Raw genomic sequence first — 23,043 nt, 5'->3', positions numbered from 1 at the left:
TTTTAGTTTATATGTTGGTGTCATGTATTATTTTTTTAGAAATGAAAAACAACCAATAAAGACTGTTTATTTTAAAGTTGAAATATATATTCATCACAATTGTTTTGTTAGAAAGTAATAAAAGGTAATTTTCAAATCGTGGATCAATTAGGAAAAGGCTCTCCAAGGGGTCATGAAATTAATGCAATTATAAAGAAGCGAAAGAAGAGTTAATGTGCGAAACGGTATTCGTCGCGTGTTTAAGATGTTTTGTAAGCAAGCAGTTCGAACTAGAGAAGTTAATTCGTCCCTCATATTCAGGGAGGAAACTAATGCGTAGTGTCCAATAAGTCATTAGTGAGGTTAAAAAAAAACATCACTGCTTGTATGATAAACGGGAATATAAGAACAAGTGCTCCAAAGAGAGGCCATGGGAGGCGATCTCCAAAATTTAAGAATAAATGGTATGTGTGATAAAAGAATTAGAGTAAAAGTATACATCACTAAACATATATTTTAGTTAATCCTTGTTGAAAGACATTAAGGGACAGGCTCGTTAGGTTATGCAATTTGAGGAGAGCATCATCGGCTGTTGAATTCGGAGTTCGATTTGTTCAAGTTGCAAAGTAATCATTTAATAAGCAGTAAAAATTAATCCACAATCTTATGTGGAAATGAAATACTTGTGAACTTTTTAAGGACTCTTTGCGTGTTTTACTAATGTAAGTTTACGTTGTTGATCAATTATTTTATAAATTGTGATAATAAAGAAAAACGTTTTTAGTTAAGTTAGCCGTAATTTTATTTTTCACTTAATTAAAGAAGGCATTCTTGAACGCTAAATTCAAGTCTATTTCCATTTTAAACGAAATCTTAATTTTCTTAAATGTATGCGCGTATTAAATATAGTATCCCAGAGAGGAGTCGATATACCAAATCCTAAATTCTGATGAGCAAAATGGTGTTGATAATGATAACGTTTCATGTGATATAAGAGTCTGTTTGAAGGATTACCGTAGTGTAAATAGTAATGCATCATATCATAGCATAGGTAACCGAAGAGGGCTCCTGCTAATATTACGCGTGGCTGCGGTACTATCATAGACAAAGGAGCATAAATTATTATAGCTAGGATTGCTCCAGGCAGTGGTGGAAACACTAAACGCATTGAATCAAATGGAACTTTATGATGTAGGCCATGTATCATAAAATGAAAACTGCATAACAACGGATGACTACGTTTATTGATCGACATATGAAAAAGGTAACGATGCAAAACATATTCCAAAAATGTCCAGAATAGTATACCCAACAAAAAATAAAAAAGTAGCGATAATATCTGAAAATTTTATAAAATAATCATATTATATACTTTAAGCTGTGTTTGAAAATAAATAACTACTTTGAGCACATTGCCGCCAAATAAAACGTCCCACATTTCATTATAAATTAAAGCACCGATTACAGGTAACCAAAATATTGGCACGACCCACCAAGCAGTTTTAGTACACATTTCTAGGTACCACGGACCAAAAAGCCGTAAGGACCTATCCACTGGCTTGTGTACCCATTGTTCATATTGCTTACAGATTTTGCCAATTTGAGGTAACATAGCTCGAGACCAGTCTACTAAATGCTGAAACGAAAGTAGAGAGGATTAGTTTAAAATGCATATTAGACATGAAACACTACCTTTATGTAATCGAATTTTTAGAAAATTGCCTACAATTCAAAAAATTGGACAAAAAATACCTCCCAAGAAATGTTTCATTACTCCGCTGTATGCACAACTGATGAGTTTTACGTGCCAGATTGGGACCCACATGTCGATTCCCTATAAAGTCTAATTTTTTACATGTGTAAATTCGTAGTATATCTATGCGACGGTCCTTTGAAAGCCGGATCCAATGCGATACATGGGTTTTTACCTGCTTTGAACGGTACTCTAATTCTTTATCATCCACTTTCTGGTGGCGTACCACCAAAAATAGGTACAGCCTACGAATACAGAATTATTCTAATTTGGTTACAAACATTTCAACTAATGATCGCCTGAGACCAAAAATTGATTTTTAATGCCAAGCGGCTTTTAAATACGTACTAGAAACAATACCTTCACAGATTCATTTAATCATGGCTTTGGAGCTGTTATATTCTGGAAACAATCAATGGCTCGCCGATAATGACCAATTCGCAAACTTAGCTTAGAGTACGCCTCCGGTTTTTGTATTATTATAGAAGAGATGGAAACTAAATTTTGACGATAAGTAGTTGTACGTTTTGTTGTGCAATAGCAGAGATTTAAAATAAGACGAAAGTCTTAGGTGAACGCAATTAAAGCGTTTATTAACTATCGTCGTCGTCGCAAACGAAAGCCAACTTTCAGCTACGTGATTACCCTGTAGAATATCATTTATTAATGACAAACTAAAACAGCTTGAAATTTCATAAATCACCTTTAAGCGAAAATACTGAAATTAACGGATTTACAATATAGTTTTGCGTTTTTGAAAACTAAGCATACCTATTCTTCATTACGTTTTTGACAATCAAATGTTCTTATTCATAATAACCATACATTTATGGCGGTTAACATCACTGTCACGTTCATTTGATTTATTTTTTTGAGTTTTTTTAGATTTTTTTTTTTTAAATTTTTTAAAAAGTAAAGTATATCACAAGTGTTATTTTGTTTTCAATAATTAACACTTAACAGCGCATGCAACATTTTAATATATATTACAATGGCCGGTAAAACTTCGAGTAGCTCATTGAGAACATTAAATGGACTTTTTGATTTACCCAGTAAGTAATCGTGACGTAGTCAAGGTAATCGCGCCAGAACAAATTCGGCGTTTTATTCTGCAATTTTTCTTTTTTGTTATTTGTACATTTTTAAAATAGTTGTTATTTCATAGAAATGAATCATCGAAGAGACTTTTTGCGCGAAAATAAACTTAATCTGAAAGAATTGCAACGAACCACCGCTAATAAACTAATGCAAACTAAGCATGAGAAAGAAAGGAAGTTACAGCAATTGCACCCGAAATTTCAAAAACAGCAGGAACAACATGTGGCTCGTAGATCGGCTTCGAAGCACAAAGTGGCTTTGGAAAGCAAAGACGCCCTGAGAGGAGAAATGCAGCACCAGTTGCCTCAACAGCCCACCAGAAGGTCATATAGTTTTCATAAAGCCGCCGCATCAAATAAACTCGCCAATAATTGTCATGATAATGACAAATGTTGTTTAAATCCTGCCTCATCTGTAAAGTGTCCTAGAAACGGCAGTGCTACGTCTGCGAATTCGAAATTTGAAGCTTGTGATAAAAGTATACAAACCGAAGATATATACGATGAAGAATTCCTATATGAAGCTTTAAAAAAGTAAGTGCAATGATGAGTGCGACACTAAATAACTATAGCAAATTTTTTCTTGAAACAGATGCAGCTTAAGTGATTTTAAAGGTAACAATGTTTGTCCGCAAAGCACTCACGAAAATGACACGTCCTCCCATCTTGAGTATAACTGCAATAACAACGAGCTTAAGAAAGAAAACTTAAAATCCACTAAGAGTTATCAAGGGCTTGAAGGTAGTGCACAACTTTCGCATTTATTACATAATGGGTATGCAGAGAAATCTCCGGAACTCGTTCCTGCTGAAGAAAACAACAATCTCGGCGAGCACATGCCAACTATGAATATCGATCAAAATATTCTACCCAAACTAGAAGAATTATCGAGTGGCCGAAGTCGTCAGACAGCTTGTTCTCAAGTCAGTAAGAAAAGATACACCGGCAGCGTGCAAAAGTTGGGCTCTCGAGACAGCATTCGTTTACCTCGATATTTACAAAAGGAAAAACGAGAAAAAGAAGAAGAACGGCTAAAAGAACTGTCTCGTGATATCAATTGTCCGTTCGGTCATTATGCGCTTACCGAAGAAGAACGTGTTTTAGCTTTAAATAATGCTGAGAAAAGTAAATTACACCTAATAAAAAATAATCTACTATTGACAATCGTTTAACCATTACAGAAATGTCTTCTCTGGTTCAAGAACTTAATCGCATGCCCATGACCACGGAAACTCTGCGGATTCGTAATCGCAAAATGGAAATTGAAAGAGAATTAACCAAAATTGAATTCGATATACGTTTATATTCGAAACCAAAAGTTTACGTACCTTTACCAGTGGACTAATGTTTTTTTTTAAATGAATCGCCATCACAAGCGATTCTTAACGTAAGCAGTATTTATTTCTAACCATATTGGCAGTAGAATTACATTTAAACAATCACTCAACAAGTACCTCGTTAGCATTACAACTTCATGATTATAAAAAAAAAAAAAAAAAAAAATATTGCATTAATCTTATAACGAATTGCAAAAATATACTACATATTGCAAAAATAAAAAAGATAAAAAGAGAGATAATACCCGTGGATGGTGCCGTGATACGACCGTTTATTAAAAAACGAAACATCGAATATTCTAGCAGAGTGTAACACCCATCTGCAGTTAACAAAACATACTGGAAAAATAATGAAAATAATACTTTAAACTCCCGAAGAGATTTGCTGAGAAATCTCGGAGAAATTAATTTAAAAACTTTCGGATTTTGCCAGGGTATGAACAAAAAATTCAATGGCAAATCTGTTGTTAAACTTATACGCTTCCCATTCGTATGTGTGCTTTGAAAGAATCGATGTATTGTACTTGATGGAGTCAGTTCAGTTATTCACGATATAGTTTTTGGAAGAGAAAAAACAAAACACAATCTCTATGGGATAGGAAATATGTGGCAGAGGTATGCAGAATGCACTTTTACTTATCCTGGGAAATAAGTAGCTTTCTTAATTGTTACATATCCTTAATCTTACCTCAACATTTTCATCAATGATATTATTATTGCTGTCTTCCATTGATGATACTATTAATTTTTCGTATTGGGCATCTTTTATATTGTAATCATTGCTTTTACAAGTTTTTGTTGTCAACAGCTGTGTCGGCTTCGTAATGTGATATTCCTTCATTAAATACATGGCAGCATCTGAATGGGGATGTGCTTTAATAAATCGTGATGTCATATCAGAATTGTTGAGGCCTTTTAACGTATTTACACCGCCTGGATGTTTTACTATAAATTTTTTAATATCATAAAAATTTTTACGATATTTTACTATAAATTTATCATCGTTTTTCTCCTTGAAAGTGCTTTGTCCATCGGCACGATATTTAGGGAAATTTGATGATTTTTCCATTTGCTTAGCCATAGTTTCACGTTAGTTGAGGACTCATGAACTGTAAATCAATATGAATATAAACTTGCATATTTTATTTAAATTTTTTATAAATCATTTTTGGTATGTATTCGCAACAATACGCCTTGCATGTTGTTTTTAAAAAGGTTATCTTAGAAATTGTATCACTATTTTGAGGATATTCGTAAAAAATAATATGGAACGCTTAGATAGTTAAAGACGAGGTATTAACACTCTACTTATGGTTCGGGAAATTTAGCGAAAGACAATTCAGGAAGGAAAATTGAGGAAAGGCAGTGAACTTTCGCATATACTACTGCATCTCAATAATTATTCAGTGTTAACTTCTAGATTCGATGTCGACACGTCAAGAACTGATTTAAAACTATATCATTTGGCTCAATGTTCCAATTCTTTAAGCTGAAATTTGTTATAGGACACTTGAAGCTTGATGTTTAATTCCGTAGATCTATTGATCGAAATTTATGTACACATTCCATATAGGCAGTCTAAAGAATACTTTGTTTCCAGGAGAATAAAATTTGCACGTTTATTCCGTTTCTCCAATCCATCAACTAAAGCTAATTTTATTATTAGATTCGATGTTTTCTGTGCACAAAAAATTTACATGAACGGAACTCGTTCATAAACTCGCTGTTAAAGTCAATTAAATGAACAGCATCCGTGTATTAGAGTCACGCAAGGGTATATTTAAAAAATCAGGGCAACGGGATTCACATGATATTAGAAAATAATATAGATATCCATCAGCGCAACCAGTGGTGGATTATTCCGTTTTAAAAGCCAAATTGCAAAATTTGTATTCCTAGAATGAATATGAGCAAAAATGGCAGAGGGCTACCAAAATATTTGTTTTGAGCGTTATGTAGACAGCTTTTTCTTCTTAATAGCTACTGCAGACAGCGTCTTCCTAAAATATGCTCTAGACATTATAAGGCTTATATATTCTATGTTGGGTCACTTAACTTGGACAAATATAGAGTTATAGTGTTTCCGAAAGTAAACACCTTTCTGACTGAGGTTTGGATCAAGATTTTTTCATGTCATTAGAACATTGCCATTATTTGTGGAATGGAATAGGTACATAGTTGTACTGCTTACAAAAAATGTTACGACTTATTAAGAAAACGGCAAAATCGTGGTTACGTTTCGTGCGTGTGGGAAGAAGCTCATATTTGGTTAAACGACTTTGTAAATAAGAATTATAGCGCCTTGTTATAAAGAAAACATATCTGACGTATCTGAAGCACTTTTACGTTACAAATAGCTTTTAGCTTTAGTTGGTGGTCTGAAATTGTCGTCCTTGAACATGAAAATGGCATTGTATCAAATATTTTCTACTTCGACGATATGTGGCTTCAACAAAAAAGTGCAACACCCCCCATATTTCGTGAGAAAGACAATTCATTGGGAGCAAAGTTGAATGACTCTGTAATCTCTAAAACTGCGTATATGAGTTTCGGATGAAAATTATGCCAAAAAAGATGAGGCAAGAATTGATGTTGAAGGGTTGAAATTTTGCAAAAGTCCAGAGCTGGTCGTTTAATTGAAATCATTTTCAAATATAAATAGCATGAATCAATCAATATCTTAAATAAAAGAGAGTTCATATAGATACCTCTTAACGTTTGGCTTTTAGTTCACTAAAAGGTATTATTGTGAAAAATTAATCGACCACGTCATGACGTTCGCTATAATTAACTTAGAGTTAACACATTTACCTTGTCGTTTACTACTCTTCAAGACCTTTTATTTGATACTCATATGGCCAATAGAGTTAAACAAAATTAATCCACTAGGTCGCGCTACCAGCGCAGGAGGTGAGCGGCTGCATTGTCAAGCGCTCGTCGAGGACTTAACGCAGTCTGAAGAAGATGCCTGCAAAAAGGTGAGAGGTCGAGTTTGTCACCGAGGATCGTATGACGTTCCCGAAATCGGAAATACACAAGGCATTCCACCAATCATATAAAATATTTATACGAATGTATAATGCAGCATAGGATGTACAGTGAGATAGGGAAGCGCGTGCAGTTAACTCTGGCGGCGCAGATTGACTTTTCCTCGCAAGGAGGTTCCTGTGGAAGCGGCAGTACCCACCGTATAAATTTTTTTGGGTAAGCGCTGTTCATGCTGCTGAAGAGGATAAATTGGCGGGAGACCGAGGTCGAAAACATATCGACATACTAAAGTAAATATCAGCTCCTCCGCGCGTGCCGCCTTCTACTCTCCAAATCCTTTTATTTGATACCCATATCAATGATGTTATTAAGAAATAGCTAATGCACCACGTCGTGGTGTCCACCATATTTGTTTTGGAATTAACGTATTTTAATACATTTTGATTTGAGAAATATATAAAATAATAATTATAAACTTTCTGCCTTGTTTACTTTATGATTAATAGGAATAAAACCTCAAAAAAGTGAAAAAAGGAAAATGCAATCACTTATAACCTTACGGGGGCACGGCCGATTTTCTCCATTTATTCACATAAGTAGTAGTCTTGTTGTAGAAGTATTCTTGTATAAAAAGTATATATGTGCTTCTCGCTATCTCTTGTTATAAGTAATTGAATGTGAAGTTTTAAAAATTGAATTGAGTGACTAACTACAGCGATAATTAGAGGAAGATAAAGGAATGATATAATTGGAAATTACGTAAAAACAACAACGCACATTATACAGATCCACATACGTTATATTATCTTGTTTGGTGCTAAAGAACTCATATGTTAATTTTGGCTAGCTTTGGGTCAATAATGCTGGATACTTGCTGAAGGTCTGTCGTTTATGTGGACTACGCTAGAGTACCCGTTAATAATAGTCGGAAGCTGCGGTGTCGCTAGTGGATACAATTTATTGGTATTACTACGTGTATGTTCCTGATTCTGACGTGGGTAAGATGTCAATGTGCGGGGTCTGTAATCGCTTAACGCATCTCTCGTCCGCATGTTTAAAAGGTAGGTGTGTAGATGCTGTAATCGATTATGCTAAGGCACTAAACTGGTCGCGCCCCGCTTGTAGAGACAGAGTCAGTAATTTTTATGAAACGTTATCCCAAGTGAAAATAGGGCTCTCTGAAGTAAAGGAGAAATTATTAGGTTTGTGTGATAAATTCGTAAAAGCCTATGTTTGATATAATTGAAACTTTGAAGTGCGCTAGTTTGCTGTTTGGTACATAAAAGGCTACGTGGAAAGTGGCCAGGAGTTGTCTCCTCCAAACCCAACCTGTTTGCAAGCCCCTTTTGGCAGCCCTGGCTCTTTATTGGTGGCTCCTTGTAACTGTCATTTAGTTCATTCAATATCAGACAATCCATCACAGTCGAATAGCGCCGGTCCTGGCAGAACAGTGTTAATCGAGACGTTATTATTGACTAAGACTTTATTATTCTTGAAAACTTTAACTCGCAAGACGGTGACACAGAGGCGCCCAAAAAAGCTGTTGTTCCTAACACGCCATCTAAAGGGGTTCATGAAGCGGGTGAGGAATCCGACGTAATTTCGCCTAAGGTTAGCTATGCCAAGACTGCTAAGATGACAGTGTCGACTGACCCCAGACCGAGTGTTGTTTGTTTTAAGGTACATTTTTGGCTTTTAACTGAAGTATATCCAGGAGGTCTATCGTGGTTGTTACAGCGGCAGGCTTTGCAACGTACTTTGCTAGGCTCTCGTAATAGAGGGGCTAGTGGCGAAGCGGAGTTCGTAGTCGATCCGCGTCGTAAGTTAAACTTTCTCTCACGAATAGCGTCGGAAACTTGAGGCGAAACAATTATGCGATTTATTCCCTCTAAGTTTCCGAATGTTGACCAGATTTATGAGTTCAATACATCATCTTCACGTACTACAGCTTCGTTTAAGACTGTGATTCCACCGGAGTGTTTGGACATCATTCTAAATAAATCTACACGACCAGTAGGTACTCTTCGAAAAGAATTTATTTCCCGCAGATAGGGGAAAGTCGGAAGCTTTGGTCAATAGCTAAAAGAGACTTTTCAGCTTAATGACCTCTGTGGAACTTCGAATGCAAAAGAAATATTAAAATATCTAGATGGCCCATGTCCCACGGATTGGCCTACCTGACACATATTAGTTAAAGAAGAAGTTAGTAAACTAAACATTAAAATATCTCTTCCTATGAACCGCATAAATGAAATAACTATTAAATCTGCACCTTAACCTAACTAAAGGTGAGAGCTTTTAATCTAATCCTTTAACCTAACCCTTTCACCGTTTTAGCATTAATGTTTCATGGTAAGTTAAGATTGATTTCCAATTCAATGGAAATGCGCAAAGTCAATACCAATTTAAGAGTCTCGGTATTACCGTTAATGTCCCATGGTTCGTTAGCAACGAAACTATTCATGATGGCCTGGGTTTTCCATTCATCAAAAATCTTATCAAAGCATTTTGTCAGACTAAGTTATCACGTAAGACCATTGCCAATATCTCCTCTGGATAATTCTAATGTAATGAGAAGTTTGAAGAGGCATCATATACTGGCTTATCCATTCAGAAATTAAATTATTTTTGTTACTTAAATTGTTTTAATGGATCTTTTATTTGTTTAAACATCATCTCTGTACTGTTATATTGTTTCCATTGGGGGACAAGAACCTTTATTATTTTTCTCTTTCATCTTCCTGATGATATGGGTATATACGTTTTGTCAAATCTTTTCTAACATCCAGGAGGAAGCTTCAGAGAATCCACAAAATTTTTTATACTTAATCGGCGTCAAATTGCGAAACGATTTAAGTAATGAAGGTGTAATGTTTGTTGTGAACATTCTCTTTTCCAAAAAATGAAGCTATCAACTTCGAATTTAAGCGAAACATTGGAAGTTCTTGCACGCAGCTTGGTAAATGAACATCCAATGACAAAAGGGTATAATTTGCAATGCTTCATGATGACAATTACACCATAATAGTAATTTAACATAAAAAAATTAACTGTGTCAAATTTTTACCATCTCGGCCTATTTTTCACAGCTTACCCTAATAAGGATGTTCACGAAAATTGGCGTTACGTAGCGCAGAAAAGTCTAAGTGTTAATATGTGATGAAGAATATTGACCCATAATAGAAATTTCATACAAAAACAAACTCTACAAAATTTGGACCTTTTACGTCTATTTTTGGATCTTTTCCTACGTAAGTATTGAACTTGTGCTATGCCTTTATATAGAAACAATATATTAGTTTGGGGAAAAAGAAATCCATTATTTTTATATGAACTTCGGGACTTTATTTAACATGCTTCGGATTGTCCGATTTGGGTCAAATATGCACCGTTTTGTTGTATGATTTGTTGCCATTTTAAAGGTAACTTCAAAATGCCTCTCTCATAGAAGTCCTGACTCTATTTGCAGAAAACTCTAGTAGTCGATTTTCACAATCCTCCCTAGATTCCAATTTTTTATCATTAAAGAAATTTTGCAATGCAAGAAAAAGATGATAATCGCTTGGTGCCAAGTCCGGACTGTATGGCGGATGCATTAAAACTTCCCAACCAAGCTCCCGAAGTTTCTGGCGAGTCACTGTAGATGTGTGTGGCCTAGCGTTGTCCTGGTGGAACACGACACCTCTCGTGTTGGCCAACTCTGGCCGTTTCTGGTCAATCGCTATCTTCAAACGTTCCAGTTGTTGACAGTAGAGATCAGAATTTAGCGTTTGGCCATATGGAAGCAACTCATAATAAATAATCCCCTTCCAGTCCCACCAAATGCATAGCAAAACCTTCCTGGCCGTTTGAGGTGCTTCACCGCTCTTTGACCACGATCGTTTTCGCACAGGGTTATCGTATGTGATCCATTTCTCATCTCCAGTCACCATCCGTTTAAGAAATAGGTCTATCTCATTCCGTTTGGCCAAGGCTTCGCAGATGGAAATTCGATCCATCATGTTTTTTTCTGTTAATTGGTGTGGCACCCAAACATCGAGCTTCTTTTTGAATCCAGCTTTGTGTAAATGGTTTAAAACTGTTTTATGGTCGATTTTTAGCTCCTGGGCGATGTTACGACTGCTAACGTACCGGTCAACTTCAATCATTTCTCCGATTTTATCGACATTTTCGACGACCGGCCTACCTGTGCGAGGTGCATCTTTAACATCAAAAATTCCTGAACGGAATCTATCAGTATCGGAACCATAAACACCATTCACAATTTTAGCCGCCTGGCTTGCATTTTCGCAAAAAAATGTTTTTTACTGCGAAATGTCACCTTTCCAACGAGCATAAATCTGAAATTGTTTGATCGATACTTTCCGAGAAATCTATCAGTGCAGCCAACTACCGAAAAAATAATGGATTTCTTTTTCCCCAAACTAGTATAATTTTTTTGTCCTAATAATAATAATAAGGACTAAGTGGTATAGGATATTTGATGGGCGGCCTTGCCCGACTATAATTTTCTTATTTGTTATATTTGTAGAATAAAATTGGAAATATTGTATATGTGTCTATTGCAGTTTATGAGCGAGAAGCAAAAACAAGGATGTTCGCACTTTATGTTGCATTGTAGTCATGTCTTTCGATCGGCTTAGAAAATTTTCAAATTCTTGTCCAAATTCACACATGTTTGAACAAACTGAGTACACCTCCCACCCTTTGGTGATGGGTACAAAAAGGATGAAAATGAAGTATTCGTTACCTTCAATGCTAATACAGTTAACATTTCGACTTATGTCAGCGCAGTAATACCAATGCAGGAGATTCCACTTTTGAAATTTGACCTGTGACTTTGAAGACTTTGAAGGTTTAGCCTGTTAAGAATGTGGCAATGCGCCTATTTAAGCGAAAGGTGTGTCTGCGCTCGATTTATACTTTCGTTGTAGCATCCGGGAAAATGTATTGGAAAAATAATTAAGTATATATTCTTGATCGGCTACTTGATCGTAAATCTATTGTTTATCATTAAGTAAAGTTAATTATTGCGGTACATCGTCATAATTGTCTTTGCCTCTATAATAGGTCTTTTTATGTAATAATCCAAATGGTGGGAAGTTTTCTTTCAAAAAATTCCTTGCGCTTCTCTACATATCGTTTGTAATTTATTTTCTAACTAATGTACCGCTAAGTTGTAACTAAGTTTTTATTAAGTTGATTTTTTCTAAGGAAATGATTTATGGCGTTAACAAATCGCTCGAAACGAAACAGTTTTTTTACATACGGTACTAGAAAAATCGTCTTTTCTATGAAGTGCTAGAAAGAACTGTTCATTCACCTTTCGAGTGGTCTATGTAAAGAACGATGATAATATCTCTCTAATAATTACAATCAATGATAGTCGACTAATGTTCAATGTGAAGTAATTCAAATTCCGAATTAACTAAGTGTAAAGAATTGCTAAAAGTAAGGGAAAAAAGTGGTCGACGTCTTTTGCCTGACAACTGTGCGACTTCCAGCTTCCACTTCACGGCTGTCTCTTGCCTGTCTGGTGTAGGTTTTCTTTACAATTCTTACGAAATTTATTTCCAAATTATTTTCAGGAATTTAAATATACAACGCTTTAATACGCCTTGATATGCCGACTTGACTCTCTTGGCTCAATTAAGTTTGCCTTCTGCAAAAATGCCGCTTATATAACTTTGTACAAACAAGTTATTATTACCTAAACTCATCGCGACATCCTTATATTAACTCCCTTTTCCGCCAAATTTCTGCTAATTCTTGTAAATCTTTCCGCAAGTCACGTTGTTATTGTGCCTTTGGTTATTCCTTTCTTTTCAGTTTCGTTTCTTAACTTAAAATTGAAATCATAAAATATGGGATTTTTGTAACGATTTATAATATAATACGCATAGGCATGTTTGTCCAAATTTTAATTTTAATTATGAATAATATAATTACAATTATTGTATAATTAAGTAACGTTTTAAAATAAATATATTGCAGTTTTTTTATATATTACTTAATAGCTTTTCGCGTTTATTTGTACCCATCACTGAATCCTTTTTTCCATAATATATGTAACATCCAGAAGGAAGCTTCAGAGATCCTATAAAGTATATATATTCTTGATCAGAGCGGAATTCTGAGTTGATCTAGCCATGTCTGTCCGTCTATGGGTCTCTGGGGTGTTTGTTGTTGGCGCTCTCTTAGTCGAAAAAATGAATATATCGACTTCAAATATGTGGAATAATTGGAAGCTTTTGTGCGCAGGTTGGTATTGAAAATGGTCAAAGCAGAAGCCCGCAGTAAAGCGTAAACTGAATGCAGCTCCATTTTTATAGCAAAAATTTGTTTATGTGTAGTGGCGGACATGCGATATTCGGCCTCCGCCGACTATAACTTTCTTACTTGTTTAATTTTTCGTATAATTTTTTTAGGAAGTGTTATAAAATCCGTGTGTTGTTTACACATTGATCTTTAATGGGTAAACATAGACCGTCCAAGGTCAACATTTGCCTGAAAAGGGGCTTTGGCAATTCCTTTTTAATCGCAAGTAACGGTTTTTCGGTGATTCGTCTCATTTTAAGCATGGTCACGAAGACCTAAGCCGCTGAGTGCAAGCCACAACGACAAACCTAACACACGGTGGGTATGCTTACAATATGATATTCATCGACTGCCTTTAGAAAGTAATAACAACGCAGAGCAAATATTGCAGACCCTTGCGTTCGATACCCAAACATCTGCTCTAAACACTGAATTCTCCCTATCTGCTTAAAGCGACTGTTATCTATTCTCAAAAGTGTTCTTGCACCAAGACACCACAATAAGTCACAAGTCGTTGGCTACAGTATTAAAATTGCCTGATGCCTTAAACACTGCATTTTTACCTACCTGGTTAAAGCGACTGTTGTGCTCCAGTGAAAATTTTTGATCAAGTGATGAGACCATTGAGAGAACTGAAATGTATTTAGAGGATAATGACAAACGTATCTACCGAAGTGTTCAAGAAGTTCACAGAGTCGCTTTTCATTAAGATTACGTTGATGAATTTTGAAAAATTTAACTTACTTTGTTTCTTAGGGAATTATTGACCGATATGCTATAATCAATCTTTCGCCGATTAATTAGAACATTTATCGTCAAGCGTAAGGAGACGCTTAACAATATAGACCTTAAAAAGAGATTTTCTAGAAAAGTGAATGTCTTTTTAATCTAAATTTCATAATCGTTTACTGCCTCAAGTCGTAACTCTTGCTTTCTCAGCACATGACCCGGTTTATTTTGGTTACTGCTTTATTTGACAAATATCTGTTAATTAATGGCATTAGACAAGCAATTGTTGCAAAATAATGATTAGATTAGATTAGAACGAAATAGATAATAATCAATAATTAAAATAAATAATAAATTTCTGTTGATTGGTTTGACAAGAAGTAAAATATGAAATCTTCCTCACTGATTTAATTTGATTCATTTTGTCTTAGCCAAGAAATGTACTATCTTAGCTATAAAAGCGAAGCATATATGTACCTCGTTTCTACGCCAAGAAGTTGATTTTGACCAAACTTTATTTATAGTTCTTCGCTTTCTTCTCTTTTTTGTTTTTTGTTTTTAAGATAGCAAAGACTGGACAAATTCAAGACGTTTGCTATTTTTTGCTATTATTGTTTTATCGTTGAGACCGTTAAGACCCCGTTCCTTGAATATCACGTTAATTATTTGAATTCGTTTTAATTGTTTATTTTTCTACGATTTCAGACCGATTAATACAAAAGTATTCTTTTCATTATTCACTGAATGCATTGACTGTGCACAAAGCGCGGCAATAAACTAAAAACTTTATTTATACTGATATCTATGTAAGAGGGTGGGACAGCCAAGTGATTATAACGATTGCAAAATATTTCTAGTTTCCTATTCTTGCCGTAAGCTAAAGCGTATAAATAATAAATTAAGGACTACTTTCACAATATTTCCTTCAATTTAGATGAAATTGTCATGAAAATCAATTTCAATCAAATGTTGTGAAAATGTTAACAAACAAATAGAATTTTATACTGCAAACACTATTTTAATCATTAACTGCTACTGCTATGTGCTACCGTGGTACAGTTTTATGCCTTGAATTACGTCATATAAAAAGTCTCCGCGGTTTTCTCCGCAGTATAATGTTAACGCCTATATACCGGGCAACCTGATTATCTCAAACGAACACTGCCTTAAAAGGTGACGTTTCAATTTTTTTTTTCTAATTCCTTGCTCGTGTAAAAAGTTAATTGATTTGAAAATTGGTGAAATATTTGAAGATATACGCTATGAGATGACTTTTTGCTACAAAAGAAATTGTGAAGTGTACTTTGAGAATGCCGAAGTGAACGATGGACCCAAGAGTGATTGGCTCGATTCCGTTCCGGGAATTTCGATGCCAAAGACGCACCTCGTTCTGGTCGAAAATTCGATGAAAGGTTGCAACTGGTGCAGCAAGATTTAACAAGAGCAGGCTACAAAAAGTAGTTCGAAACCGCGGAGACTTTTTATATGACCAATTATTTATAATACCTCCTTTGATTCAAAAAATGGTAGACGGTTACACCATATTTACAAATTCAACTAACAAGCCCTTCATGAATTTTTTGGAGGCTTTATCAGTGGGTTATAGACATGTTCAAAATTTTAATCGGTGAACAGTAACAAAGAAAACATCGTTGCGATCCGCGTATGCTTTCTAAATCACATGAAAGTTCGCAGTCATTCAAGTCAATCTAACCGATAAAATTTGCATCGGCGAAAAACCTGATGTCACATTGATTTCATGCCCGACAGGCTTAGACTCGTTGGAAGAAATCACTTCTTACGGCAACAGGTTATACAATACTTTGTTATTGATTTGCTTCATATAACACAGGCACACAATTACAAAAGTTCGATAAACAACCCTACACTAAAGTATCAGACTTGTTAAAAACACATCCACGAAAGAGAGGCCGGAGACCATCTCTCTGAAAAAAAAAACGAACTAAAGTTCTTTATTCAGGCAGTTTTTATTTCAAAAAGTTCTCAATAACATGGTGAAAAAGAAGGAAGCTACTTCCAGACAAAAAAGAGACATTACATCACTCGAAATGCTAGACTCACGAATACAGCTCAGAAAAATTCCTTTTCAGCCATACGTACGTGGATGATGGAAATGACGAGCACGTCGTTGGGCGAAACTACTTGAGTGTGATGGTCTCGAACCCAGCTGTGACAGGCTGTTGAGACGTACTTCGATAAAAAAGCAGCATTTCTTTGCTAAGACTACACCCAATTTTTGAAAACGCGTAGATTTTTCCTACAAAAGTTAGGGAATATGTTTGTGTAAGTATTGACACTCGCCAAAATTTTGTTCACTTTGCACATTCGTTTGAGGCAGTCTACGTGAGTGTCTTTATAAAGTGGGAAAAAAAATGAGTACATGTCCGTCAACAAGTTTTTGTTGCTGAAAAGCGTCGACACAAATTAAACGTTGACGGTTACGTATAGCTGCTCCATTGAGGCAAGCATATGTAAAGTTTTTTCAAAGGGTTTTGGCAAGCATTTGTCACATATTGAATCAAGATTGAGGCGTAAGAAATTTGACTGCATATTAGGTGCCGCGTTTGCTCACATTCTTCAATCTCACAGAAACAGTCAAGTTCCTGTCCCGCTCAATGCATTTTACACGTATGGGCCCCCAACAGTTGTCCATTTTTAAAGTCTCATAGGATACTCAACAAAGAAGAAATTTTGGAGCAATTCGAGGATAACAAGTCTCCGTAAAAAGGGGGCAATGAAATATTATAGAGACACTGGATCGATTGGGTTACTTTTGAGGGAGACTATATTGGTGAAAAATATTTGCAAAAAAAAGTAATTTTTTTTTACTTAGTTCGTAAGTTTTTCAAGTAAACTTAACAAATCCATAAACCTGTATCTTTCCAAATACGAAGAGAGATACGCAACGAATTATATTTGGCGGGTGGAGGGAACTGGTAAATGTAACGATTTTTTCCGGTTTCGAAACTGAAAGGCTGACTTTCAGGAAGTCGCCTACGAAATCGGATTAATTGTTAGTCCAGATATGAAAGTAGCAGTAAACTATGAAGTTATAGAAAAGTGACATGAGTCCAGAGCCGTGAAAAATCAATTCCAAATTGGGAGGAGTCCAAGGTTTGGTTTGATGAAATGCTTTACGTTTCTTTTTAGCACTTCGACAATGCACCTGCTGTCTGCAGGAGCTTATAAGAGTTCGCCTTACTAGGCGTATTGAAATTTTGACTTGGCGGAAAATAACGCTACGCAAAACAACGCTGCAGACTTTTCCAACACCCGGTAGAAGGGAACGTTAGCTATAATGTTTGTTATTTACTATTTAAAAAATCACCTACCTATAAAAGAAAGAAAGTATATAAATTCTTGACCAGTTTTAAATTTGGAATGCATCTAAACATGTCCACCTATTCGTCTGCCCATCACTCTGTTTGCGCAACTTTGTAGTATTTGTGGTAAACATTCTCCCGTTAGCGAAAAATTTGCAAAAGAATTTAGAATTGATCTAAACTTTTCAGAGAACACGCTTACAACGCCCATACGCCTATACGAAAAAAAGCTTCTTTTTTTTTTTAAAATAGAAAAAATCAACTACGCCCTCTCCCTATTATAGAAAAAAAATTCTGTTCTTTTATTTTTCTTGTATTTTTTAGGATAACGGCAATGAATATAAAAAATTCGGTTCCGGCCTAAGTTAATTTTCTTACTTTTTTCTGTATTTCGGATGATTTTAAAGGATTTTAACCTAAATTAATTTACGCATTTTTTTGAGGAAATCTGATGTTTAATTAATTTTGAGTATTACAAGGTACTCCGGAAAAGCCTTTTAATTTTTCTAGCTTTCGGGTTCTTCCGAGACAAGAAAACGTTTTCTTTGAATGTAAATCGCAGCCTAGAAAGTGATTATTGATATATGAGATTTTGAAAAGCGCCCAATTCCCTATTATGGATCCCTATCGATCACTTTTCTGTGGCGAAAACGCAATCACTGCGATTCTCTACGAAAATATTGCTCTACTTTCATTGCTTTGAATAGAAGTATTTCGAGTGTTTACATAAATAGTTAAAAGCCATCGCAAGTTATTTGCCAAGTGTTTGTCCCTTTGATAGATAAAAAGATAAAATTATTTAAAAAATTCATGTTGACCTACAATGGCTCTTATATCTTATAGCCAGCTCGTCAATGAGACATACTAAATTTGTCATTCCCTTCGATGTGTTTAGAAATAAAAATTAAACGATCTGCTGCATTAATATTAAGGCTACCTCCCGTGGCCGTTGTTTATTGTTAGACTTTTGAAGACTGCAAAAATTGGGATAACGACCCTAATCGGGTCACGATATATCTTTGGATTACATTTTGAACTTCGAATTTTTGATCATATCATTCCTCATTTCAAAATATATATTTTCTTTATATGACTTGAATATATGAATCTATTTGAAATGTGAGTAAAAACAAAAACAGTTTCATACCCATCAAACTCATAAATGACTTTAGGGGCTTTCGCGTTAAAAAATCTTAAGCGGTAAACACGATGAGGACTCGTATTACCATAACATTTTATAGGATAATGTAAACAAAAACTTATAGTTTTAGAAACAATAAGTAAGAAAGTTATATTCGGCAGGTGCCGAATCTCGCATATCCACCACTTTACTAAGCTTTTCGCATTCTACTTTCCAAGTTCTATTATTTGATACCCATATCGCTGGTATTATTGAGAAAAAATTAATCGCGGTCCCTACCATATTCATTTTAAAGTTAATCCATTTTTAGGCAGACAATATATCTTCATTTAAGGATGTGTTCAAAATAGTTTTAAACGTTTTGTCTTGCTTGCTTTATGGATAAAAAGCATTAAACCACAAACAAGTGAAAAAAATTAAATTTAATTATTCGTAAGCTTGTGTGGACAAGGGCCGATTGGTTCCATTTTGTGAGTAAAGAGTAGAGGGTCTCCTAAAGTAAATGTGGAAAATTTTAGGTTACTAGCTTGAATAATTTCCGAGCAACGAGCAAAAATCCAAAAATTTTTGTTTCAAAAAACAGAGCTACATTCAGTTTATGCCCCACTGCGGGTTTCTGCTACGACCAATTTGGCTCATTTTTAATATCAACCTGCGTGCAGAAGCTTTCAATTTTTCTATCAAATTTGAAATTGAAATCTTCACTTTTGCGGCCAGGAGAGTGCCAAAGACAAAAAACGCACAGACGGACAGACTTAATCAACTCAGAATTTCACGCTTATCAAAAATATATATACTTTATAGGGTCTCTGAAGCCTCTTTTTGAATTTTACATATATTTTGGAAAAAAAAAACAAATTGTGTATACCCCCCCGTGTGGTGGGTATAAAAATAAAGAAATCATTATAAATTTAAACAATAAGTATATAAAAAGCGAGTGTATAAAAAATTAATGCAAAAGTGAGTTAAATTTTTCATAGATTATTGAACGAAAGAATGAAGAAAAATGACTTTAGAGAAAGGAGAATGGAGTCTTCACTGATGCGGCAATTGCCGATCGATTCAAAAACGTTATCTGAATTCATCTAAGTCTGTCTGCCCGTCTGCCCATGTAAATTTCTGTTCAAACTACAGGTCGCAATTTTTGAGATATTTTGATGAAATTTGGTACAGTGGCTTGTTTTGGCCCAAGAACAAGCGCTATTGAAAATGACTCTGATCTTTTCACTTTTTCGACCACACCCTGAAAAACGCTATATTCCGAAAAGTCGTTATTTGGGAAAAAATTGCAATTTTCAAAATTTCTCAGCAAAGTGGCTGAGTAGTTGTATTTCGGCATTCTAAATTGGATCGGGTGACACAATTTTTGAACTCCCTCTCGTATAATGAAAACTGAACTTCTTACGACGAAAACGTATAATTTTCAATACTTCATGGAAAAAAATATATTATAATAGTAATTTCACATATAAAAATTAATTGTACCAAATTTGGATCATCTCGGCCTATTTTTTGGATCCTACTCTAATAAAAATTTTCACGGAAATTGATCCTTTGTAACCAGACCAGAAACGTTTAAATTTTAATATGTGGTGATGAAAATTGACCCTTAATAGTAATTCCATACAAAAATAAGAATTGTATTAAACAATGTGGTGTATGGTATTGAAAGATCGGCCCTAATGTTCTTACTTGTTTATGTTGCTTTACTATACTTTGTATTAAAAAAAAATGCTTGTAAACGCCTTTAGGATCTTTTGCTTTGTTTCATAGAAAATACGAATAAATATACATATGCATACTTACGCAGCGATTAGTATATCGTTTCATATGATTCATAAATATATGCTGTAGTTGGCTATAGCAATGCAATTGGAATTGTTTAAATTATTGTGTGAATTTTTACAGCCCTTCCGAAGAAATACCAGCCCGATAATATGAATGAGAAATAATTATAGGTAAGTGTTTCGAAAATTTTTTACTTATATATTAAAGCCTTTTAATTACGCTAAACGTAATAATCAAATTGTTTAAAACGCACAAAATACTCCGAGACCAAAAGTTGCAACTTTATATTTTCTTGAAGATATTATTCCAAATTTTTAAATATTTCAAAATATATATTTTCTTGTATATTTTTGCTAATCGCAAAGTCTACGCATTTCTCAAGCCATATCCGTTTCTTCATCCGCTTTATGTCTGTTCTCGGAGTTCCCGCCGGAGAAAATTTGAGAAATTGATTTAAAATAATTAAGAATGCCATAGTCGGAAAACACTTCTCAAAATTAATAGTACATGATGCGGTCTAAAAAATTGCCTATGGTCGATTTATTAAGGACAAATTGTCATCATAACAAATAAACCTTCTTGGCATATAAAAGCTTCTCTTTCATAAGAAACTTTATGGTGGACAGACGGACAGACAAGCTTAGGTCGATTCAGGAAATGATTCTGAATATTTAAAAATGGATCTATCTCAAGTCTCTTTGAGGGTGCAAACTGTCCCCATAATTTAATATACCATGTGCTACATGCCATATGCATGATAACTCTATTATAGTTAGAGATTAGAACTTCGAACTTAAAATTTAAGTTAATTATTAAATTAGGCCATTATACGCATGAGCAGCCGAGTAGTTAAGAATTGTGACTACCAAACCAGTGTTCGCAGTGTGGTAGAGCTTACTTTGGTAGTAGATGTAGTGCTCGGCCGGCGAAGGCATAAAACTTAGCGATTGGGCACACATCCACTAGATTGCGGTCAGCACCTCTCTATTTCATTCTTTCTTTGTCACTGTCACTACGTTACGCGAAGAGGGGACATTCTTTAATCGATTGCCCAAATCAAAAAAAGAAAAAAAATGTGCTCATAATCCATATATTTAGTAATTATCGTGCATTTAATCACTTGGGATGGTCCACGGTGCTATAGTCTGAAAGCGCACTGAAGGACGAGAAACTACTTGCAACACCAAAAAGGAAAGATTCCAAGCGGTGTATATATTCTTGATCGGCATCAAATGCCGAATTAATTTAAACGTGACCGTCCGGCCGTCTCTACAATATCTTTGACAAACATTCTCTTGACCGCAAAAATCGCAGACCGAATCGGCCGAAGCCCGCGCCTACAGTACGTTGTAAATTGAAAGCACCTCGGTTTTCCAAAGGGAAAAATCATTGTTTGCTTATTACTCGCAAGCTGCAGCAGATAAGCTTATAAAAATATGTGCGTACATTACATAGACTATACTATATTACCTGCACAAAAACGGATGAAATTGACTCAACATTACAGTGTGTAGTTATTATATAATTTCATTTCTTTGTCAGAACATTTATAATGCGCAGAAGCAGAAATCCCTACAACGTATATATATATATATATCTTTGACCGGCGTCAAATTTGGAATGCAGTCAAGCATGTCCGTCCATCCGTCCGACTGTCTGTCTATCTCTAGTACTTTTTAGGATGACAATGATAGGTTTACAAGATTCAGTTACAACCGAATATAATTTTCTTAGTTGTTTTGTGTACTTATGACACGTATACGCCAATAAGAGTATGCCGGCATTTACGAATTATTACAATATCCATATACGTAATAAATTAAGGGTAACAAGAGAGTTAAAACGGTGCTTCCAATTTCTTCCTTATTGCGGACTCGCACACAGGCATGCACAACTATTTTTTAATCATGGATTCTAAATGGATCCGGGAATGTCTTCACCAAATGTCAGCTTTTCACCTTCATTTTTTCGACTGCGCCAGTTCGAGAAATAAAGAGAATCATAATGATCTCTTTCTGAAAAAATAGATATATGTCGTCAAATATATTTAGAGGCCATTGTTTAAAAGTCACCATAAAATTAATTAGCCGCGCAACATACCTGGCTGTGGCCGAATTTTGTATATTCATCGAGTATTACTTGGTTGGTCAGACGGACAGATAGACAAGCGAACAGATGGACATGCTTAAATCGATTCGAAATTGAAAGTTGGACCAAAAATATATGCACTTTATGGGATCTCTGATACTTCCTTATGGGTGTTGCCAAGGTTTTGACAGAATGAATATACATGTCGTCCTTTGGCGATGCGTATAAATATTTTTTTTTTAATTTTTAATTACCTTTATCTGATCTCCCAAAAAATAATCTTGGCACGTAGAATGGTTTTTGATTTTTATGCCCACTAACCACAGATTACTTATAGTCTGCAAGTTTTCATAGTATAATTAAAATATATTTAATAAAAAGATACGCGTTCCTAGATACATGCATCTTTTGTTAAATATTTTTTAAAGACTTTTATAGAATATTTAATTTTGATTTCAATTTAAATAAAAAATTAATAAAT

The 23,043-nt window shown here is 34.9% G+C and overlaps 2 protein-coding genes across 6 annotated transcripts; one reads left to right on the top strand and one right to left on the bottom strand.

Moving 5' to 3' along the window:
* Positions 1-700: 700 nt before the first annotated feature.
* On the bottom strand, positions 701-22,957 carry LOC119636013 (dihydroceramide fatty acyl 2-hydroxylase FAH2). 3 transcript variants are annotated; one of them, XM_038031084.1, is made up of 6 exons: positions 14,679-14,855; positions 14,217-14,456; positions 14,040-14,104; positions 4,855-5,275; positions 1,382-1,615; positions 701-1,318 (listed from the first exon to the last, which is right to left on the bottom strand). In XM_038031084.1, exons 4-6 carry the CDS (start codon positions 5,245-5,247, stop codon positions 830-832), a joined length of 1,116 nt encoding a protein of 371 aa, XP_037887012.1. In that variant the 5' UTR covers positions 5,248-5,275; positions 14,040-14,104; positions 14,217-14,456; positions 14,679-14,855; the 3' UTR covers positions 701-829. The 3 variants fall into 3 exon arrangements, with proteins under 3 accessions (XP_037887012.1, XP_037887013.1, XP_037887011.1); XM_038031085.1 differs by lacking the exons at positions 14,040-14,104; positions 14,217-14,456; positions 14,679-14,855 and adding an exon at positions 22,817-22,957; XM_038031083.1 differs by lacking the exons at positions 14,040-14,104; positions 14,217-14,456 and having other exon boundaries at positions 702-1,318.
* LOC119636012 lies at positions 1,169-7,330 on the top strand. 3 transcript variants are annotated; one of them, XM_038031081.1, is made up of 5 exons: positions 1,169-1,243; positions 2,696-2,784; positions 2,898-3,363; positions 3,422-3,954; positions 4,011-4,677. In XM_038031081.1, the coding sequence occupies exons 2-5, from the start codon at positions 2,724-2,726 to the stop codon at positions 4,172-4,174; spliced, it is 1,224 nt and encodes a 407-aa protein (XP_037887009.1). In that variant the 5' UTR covers positions 1,169-1,243; positions 2,696-2,723; the 3' UTR covers positions 4,175-4,677. The 3 variants fall into 3 exon arrangements, with proteins under 3 accessions (XP_037887009.1, XP_037887010.1, XP_037887007.1); XM_038031082.1 differs by lacking the exon at positions 1,169-1,243 and adding an exon at positions 7,056-7,330 and having other exon boundaries at positions 2,650-2,784; positions 4,011-4,216; XM_038031079.1 differs by lacking the exon at positions 1,169-1,243 and having other exon boundaries at positions 2,650-2,784.
* Positions 22,958-23,043: the final 86 nt, after the last annotated feature.

Source organism: Glossina fuscipes, unplaced genomic scaffold (assembly GCF_014805625.2).
Source record: "Glossina fuscipes isolate IAEA_lab_2018 unplaced genomic scaffold, Yale_Gfus_2 27, whole genome shotgun sequence".
NCBI lineage: Eukaryota > Metazoa > Arthropoda > Insecta > Diptera > Glossinidae > Glossina > Glossina fuscipes.
Note: the sequence above shows the minus strand (reverse complement) of the source record. Positions and strands in the feature narration are given on the sequence as shown.